Raw genomic sequence first — 6,875 nt, 5'->3', positions numbered from 1 at the left:
AAGTATTTACAACTTAGATTTAGCATACAATTAGTTATAGCTAGGAGAGAGAGAGAGAAAGAATGATATACATATATAAATATATCTATATCTATATATTTGGATATATATATTTATAGATATATTTATATACATATAAATATATTTATATATGTAAAAGAGTGAGAAAGGCAACACTTTGAGTGTAGAGCATTTTATGAGTTGAGTTTGAATAGTAACTGAATACAACTTAGTAATACATATATAAATAATATGCAGTTAAAGCGAGTGTTTATAGTCATAAATTAACAAAAATATACAGTTAGAGCTAGGCTTGGGCAAATAGCGATAATAATGGATAGTTGGATATAAAAAAGGTAATTTAATGTTAATAGATTTTTCATTGACAGCAAGAACAGAAAGTGTGTAGGGGTATTCAAGCTTGGGGAATATAAGTATTATCGTTAAGTTGCCCAAACCTAGCGAAGGAAATGAATTTACATAATATTGTTGAATATCTCGTAATGCCGAAACTTGTCTATCTGGTTTTCTACCCTAAAACCTTTCTATCAGATTGAAAAATTATAGTTAATTTAAACATGTTTATCATCATCACACCTGGTGCAGAGTTTGCTTTCATTATTTTTTCTTCTTTTTAGACTTTTACGCCATTTCTCAATTAAACAAAGTAAAGTCGCAAGTCTTTTCAAACCTCAACTAAATAAATGTGTTACTTAGTTGTTTGTTTGCTCTTTTGTTATATATGGACGTATAAATGTTATATGTGTAATGTATGTAGGCTTATTTTTCTTTTCATTCATTCCTTCCTACGCTCCGAACTTAGTTCCTGGTTTTGCGCGCACTACAAGTGACTAAACTTAACTGGGATTTAATTATGTGTTATGCTTTACGAACTATTTACGAGTATGTTTATGTTTATGTTTATGTTTGTCGTTTAGTTTAGTTTAGTTTAGTTGCCTATATCTATGCCTTTGCTCAAGTGGTTTTTCTGAATTTCTTCATTTGCGATTGTGTCTTGCAATGTCCAACAAAAATCATCAGACGTTCAAGCTTTACATAAGTCAGACCCTATATATATATATATATATGCTATATAATAAAACTATTATGTAGAAGGAATGACTGCACTAGTTGTCTGTTATTATACGTACTCGTATCATTCTATATATATATTTGCTTTTCTTTTATTTTTATTTTGTATATCATATAACGACAACAACAACTAATTATTGCTTTTCGGTTTTTAAAATGCGGTACGCGAATATTTTATTATTTTTTCTTTTTTTTTGTTTTTTGTTTGTTTTTTTTTTATCGTTTTTGTTTCTGCTTAAAGTACCTTAAAAAAAATCATTAATAATTTACTAGAAGCTAGAACAAAAATAACAAAATTTGCGAGAATTGGCTTAAATAAACAGGGAGAAACAGCAGGACAGAGACAGAAAGACAGAAAGAGAGAGAGAGAGAGAGAGGGCTTAGATTGGGAGGCAGGAGCCGGTATCTAGCTTATCATAAATAATTAATAGTTCTGCAATTTTTTCATAAACTTTTTTTGTTGTTTTTCTTTTTCGTATTTTGTTATTTGTGTTTGCTTTGCTTGATGTTGTTGTCTGTACTTGTATTGTAGTAGGATTAAGAGCTGTCATTTATAGTTAAAGAGTTGTAGTTGCATTTTGTTTGTTTTGTTTTTCTTTTCTTTTGAGTATTTATGTATTTAGTGTAGTTAGACGGTGGTGCCTGTGCTGCTGCTGCTGCTGCTTCGCTCTGCTGTGCCATTGGGTGCGTCTGCTCCTCACGTCCTTAGCATCAGCAGGAGCCACCAGGATGCGGCGCCCAGCCACAGCAGACAGCTGGTAAACTGGCCACAATTGCTCCGGTTGGCACCGCTTAGTCCCCCGTGGCCATCAGTCGCCGAGCTGCGACTGCTGCGTGCTGCTCCCTCGATGATGTTGTTGTTGTCCAGCTCATGGAGCACCGGCAACTCACTGAGATCCGCCGCAGGCGAGGTGCGCTCCGTGATGGGCGCGAAGAGGCGCTTCGGCTTGCAGCGCTTGTGCTTCTTGTAGGTCTTGGTCACATTTATGCTGTAGCCTTCGAGAAACTCGGAGCCCTGCAAAAGGAAATGGAGAAACATTTGCGTTGGTTCTGCATCTAATAAATTACAGCATTAATTAAATTTTTCTTTCCTTCTCCAACTATTATATTACACCAGCTGACTAAGAGTGGGCGAGACGGAGCAGCAGACGGACAGACAGATAGGAAATTAAAAAAAATTAATTTCTCTCGTTGTCGTTGCAACCAAACCAAAATGGGCAGCGTTCTCTTTAAGCATAATCTAACTATGTAAGTGTAATCCATGTCCATAAATATATGAGTCACTATTTGTATGAATTCTTACTGCTTCAAATCCGATCGATCCGATCCAAAGCTTTTCATACGCATATTCTCATTATCCCTCCATCTGCACAGGATCTCCTCGCAGCTGAACTCCAACTTCTCTAGACTACCTTATTTATACTGCTGGCTCCTCTTATGCATTTACACACTTGATCTGTATTCACATATTTAACACACACGCTTATACACACTGACAGAAAATGTGTTGTCTTAAATGTAAAGCTAAAAACGTAGCCTGGACGAGGCTTGGTATCCGCTTATTTGTTTATATCAATAAATTCCGTTTAAAACACCCATTTTAGAAAAGTTCTACATTTAAAATAGTGCTGAGATGTTTATAAATATGCATACATGTGTCCCTTCCTTTCGGATTGGGAGATGGAATCCCAGACATTTTGATTGCAAACTTAACTTATCTGGCCTGCTCAGAAGGATATAAACAATATATTAAAATTGTCTAAATTTCTTCTAGACTTCCTATATACAAATTAAACGCTGCACCTGCTATGAATTTTGCGCTATTCCAGACGATTGCCATGACTAAACATACTTTATGCCGCGCTTAGGATATCTACGCTAGGGCGCAAATCCACAACACCTACACAAATTCCAAGCACAATAAGAATACAATGAAGCCATCAGATTTGTCGTTTTCCACTCCAGCTCCAGCGGCAAAATTTTGCCTTTTAATTACGCTGCATAAATTTGTGTTTATAAATAGGCAATGGCAATGGCAATGGCTACGAGTCCGGCTACGACTCCGGCTATGGCTATGGCTATGGCTACGGGTCTGGTCTGGTTTGGTCTGTGCGGCTCGCGCTCGAGGCTTGGGGCTGGGATTCGGCTCTGGATTTGGGCTCGGGTGCGCCATCTTTCCGGGCTGCGGTCAAATATTTTATGGCAGTCGAAAAATCTAAATCTACTGAATGTCTGTATTTCGCTAGTGGGCGTGGCACACAATGGGCGTGAGCGGGAGAGAGAGAGGGAGTGAGAGAGAGAGACTTCATAACGAGTGTTTACTAATAATATTATGCAAATCGTGCTACGGGCCAACGTTGGAATCAGGAGCCAGCGATTCGTTTGTTTGCTGTTTGCTGCTGTTGTTGGCTGTTGAATTTTTCAAAAGGCATTTTGTGAATCGTTTTACGCTGCCAAGCTCACACCCACACGCCTACCCACAACTCCACACCTCATCCAACCCCAAATATGAAAATACTTGACAGACATTCGCAGGTGTGTTTGGACAGTTTATACTTTGTGGGTGTATTCAGAAGGTGTCTGGGGTTTTTTGGAATTGCCTTCCTGTTGTTGTTATTGTTGCCACTGACAGGGACAGGCAGCATAATTGAAAAGGAATGTACGGGCACTGCGAGTGGGGCCACTCGAAATTATAAAATGTGCATAAATTTAAAGCCTTAATTGCCGTGCTTTAAGCCACGTATGGGCAGGACTCTATAGATTCCTCTTGGATTTTGACATGCTAATTAGCTGCCGGGTTGGCCCTGATTTGGGCGCTGGTCATTTGAGTTTTTGGCCAGCAGCTTTTTGGATATGCCACGCATATCCTGAGTATGCTTTTTTTGTTTTTTCTTTCTGTTTTATACTAATTAGTGTTGCCAGGCAATGTTTGTTTTGTAGGCAGGTGTAACTTTGAAATGGGTTGCCCGTCGGAATTTCAGGCGAAATACATGTGTGTAATCCCCTCTGATTAGAAATGAAATTCATTTGAAATGCATCTAGTTTTAAATAAAGGCTCAAATGTTGTCATGGGCTTCGAAAATAATCTACAGCCTGAACGCAGACTAAACAACAGCTAAAAAAAGCTTTAAACATCAGCTTAAATCCTTACATATAAGTTCAGTATGTATTTTATAAACATATATATATATGTATATGTAGCATATATATTTCGAGTTGGCTTTTTGCAATCCATTTGATTTTTATCTAAGAGCTCTATTGACTGGCCAGATGTTGCTAACTTTAGACATTTATTAAAAGTTATCAAAAAAATTCAGTTCATTTAATTTATGTTTTTATAACTTCTGAAACTAGGCCTTCCAGCCCATCGACTTTGAAAGCATCTACAAAAAAAAGGACTCCTTTGTCTACTCTTCAGCGATTCATAATTTTTTTAGTCAGCTTTGCCAAATGGGCCAAGTTTTGCCTTTTTTCATTCTGTTTTTTGCTCTAAAGGTGCCTTGTAAATTTTTACGGTACATTGAACTCAATTTACCTTTCAATCTGCAGCTGGTTGACATGTTTGCTCATCATTTGCCCGGACTAAAACTATTTTATCGGCTTGCTAAAGCTTTTTGTCTCTTCTATTTTATGCACTTTCTGCTCGCTGCTAATTTGGACGCTGCTGCAATGGTTTATAAGTCCAATGGATCTGTCACAGAAGCCAACGGATGCCTCGAGGCAGCCTCCAATGAATTATTGACTTGACGGATGAAGAATAAAAAGGGGCAGGGGGCAGGGGGCAGGAGGGGGAGGGGGAGGAGAGCGTAAAGCGTAAGCCAAACCGAGCTGGAAATGGTCAACAATATTTAACGCAATAGCACGGAAAATCGATGACAATTCAAGCGTTGATAATTTTGCTTCCCACCAGCGCGAGTGGCATGGAAAAAAATGGCAACAATTCCCAACTTAAGCAATTTCCTACAATTTTCCAGCGACTAGAAGCATGGTCATATGGGAGCATTCATTCAGCCAGTCAGCCAGTCAGAGAGTCAGTCAGTCAGAGAGTCAGTCAGGCAGAGAGTCAGTCTCTTGGTCGGTTCGTCTGTCGGTCGCCCGGTTGAACGAATCGCCTGAGCCATTGGACGTGAATTAGTGTGGCTGGCTGGCAGCTGGCTAGCGACTTGGTTTTAGTGTGTGACCCATTAGAATGATCGTTGTCGAAGTTGTACGTGCGCCGGCTGATATATGTGACCTGGTTGGGTCTCTGCTCCGCTCTCTGCTCTGCTCTGTGCACCGTTCTGGTGTGGTCTGCTTGAGCCGCGTCTGGCCTGTAAAGTGGCGCTAACCAACTCGAATGTTGCCCATTGCCAGCCCGCCAGCCAGCCAGCCAGCCAAGCCCAGCCAACGAGCCATCAGGCAGCCAGCAACTGCAATTGATTGCACTTTATAACGTGCGGTTTCCGGTAGACATTACCCGCTTTGCTGCAGCCACATTATCCGGGCCCTCAGAGATAAGAGAGAGGGACAGACAGAGAGAGAGAGAGAGTTAGCCGGAGGGGGTGTGTAGGCCAATTGCTGGGCTGGGATGCCTCTAATGTCTTTTGCCCATACTCCTGACGATGAATAAATGAGCACTTGTCTAGGATCTCTGTGTGTGTGTGTGTGTGTGTGTGTGTGTCGCTGGCTCCCAAACCAAATGGCAGCAAGAAAAATTATCCCAGATATTGTCTAGCAATTTAGCTGATTAAGCTGATGGATGTAAAGCAGCAAAAGCAGCGAAAGCAGCGAAATGTTGCCATCAGATCAGAGAGCAGCAGATAAAATGAAGTTGACAAGAAAAGGGTTAATGCGATTTCAACTGTGACAGCGGCTTACGATGGCCACATTCCGTGCCAACAATTACTAACGAATATCCTATAGAACTTAAGGCAAAAATTTACTTTGATATATGGACGACACACATATTTCTAAACAGTTCAGACCCAAGCCTTTCTAGAATCTCTATTATTGTTTCATTTGGAATTCAGTATCATATCATAGGGTATGCACAATTCGTTGTTGTTTACGCCCCGTCTCTTTCATTCTGGTGTTTTTTGTGACTTTCACTTGGTTAGACTTTATCGTTGGGATAAATCGAAGTTGCTTACTCACCGGCACCACATGATTCTTGGCTCCCCAGCAGATGGGCTTAAAGCTGCCCTTGCGTGTGGCCTCTTGAAATTCGCCAAATTGATTTTCCCAATCGTAGGATATCAGACGTGCCTCCAATGTCATGCCAGCCAATTCGGGCGGTGATGAAATCAGCACGGGATTTGAGTCGCTGCACAGAGGAGAGAAAGTGGAAGAGAGAAGCAAAATAACATTATTAACTTTATTATTATTGTCAACTTTGATTAGGACTTAAAATTTATTACAGCCCAACCGCCCAGCCCCGCCCAAAAGTCGCTTTGCCAGCAGATTTTCAAGTCCTATCGCCGGGTCGACGGGGGATTGGTAAGTTGGTAAGTCGGCGCAGATTTGCGCCGGCTTTTCGCTGTCGATGGTAAGTTCAGGGAAAGACGGTCGGCGAAAAACTTGAGCTAATTAATCTTTTAGATTTCATTTGTGACGCGTCAAATACTTTATTTTATTTTTTATTTTTGGGCATGCCAGGGGTGACGCGGCCAAACGAAATAAAAACCGCACCACGAATAAAGCAGGGCCAGCAGCAGGCGGGCAAAAACCCAAATAAATGGGCCAAAAGTGTAAAACCTCAAAGCAAATGCCTGGCTGCGGCAAGCGCTCTGCAGGGAATGCGGCCA

At 40.6% G+C, this 6,875-nt stretch overlaps 1 protein-coding gene across 2 annotated transcripts in view; it reads right to left on the bottom strand.

Moving 5' to 3' along the window:
* Nucleotides 1-268: 268 nt before the first annotated feature.
* The window catches only part of olf413, a 131,042-nt gene continuing 124,435 nt past the window's right edge, over nt 269-6,875 (bottom strand). For both annotated transcript variants that reach the window (XM_064689556.1, XM_064689557.1), the window contains 2 exons: nt 6,226-6,394; nt 269-2,107 (listed from right to left, as the gene is read on the bottom strand). In XM_064689556.1, the coding sequence (XP_064545626.1) occupies nt 1,790-2,107; nt 6,226-6,394 (487 nt within the window). In that variant the 3' untranslated portion in view covers nt 269-1,789. The remainder of the gene's footprint in view (nt 2,108-6,225; nt 6,395-6,875) is intronic.

The sequence above is a fragment of the Drosophila montana genome, unplaced genomic scaffold, assembly GCF_035044405.1.
Source record: "Drosophila montana isolate Dmon_TW-CO22-7 unplaced genomic scaffold, ASM3504440v1 contig_3218_1, whole genome shotgun sequence".
Taxonomy (NCBI): Eukaryota; Metazoa; Arthropoda; class Insecta; order Diptera; family Drosophilidae; genus Drosophila; species Drosophila montana.
The sequence above is the reverse complement of the archived record's forward strand: the minus strand, read 5'-3'. Positions and strand labels throughout refer to the sequence as shown.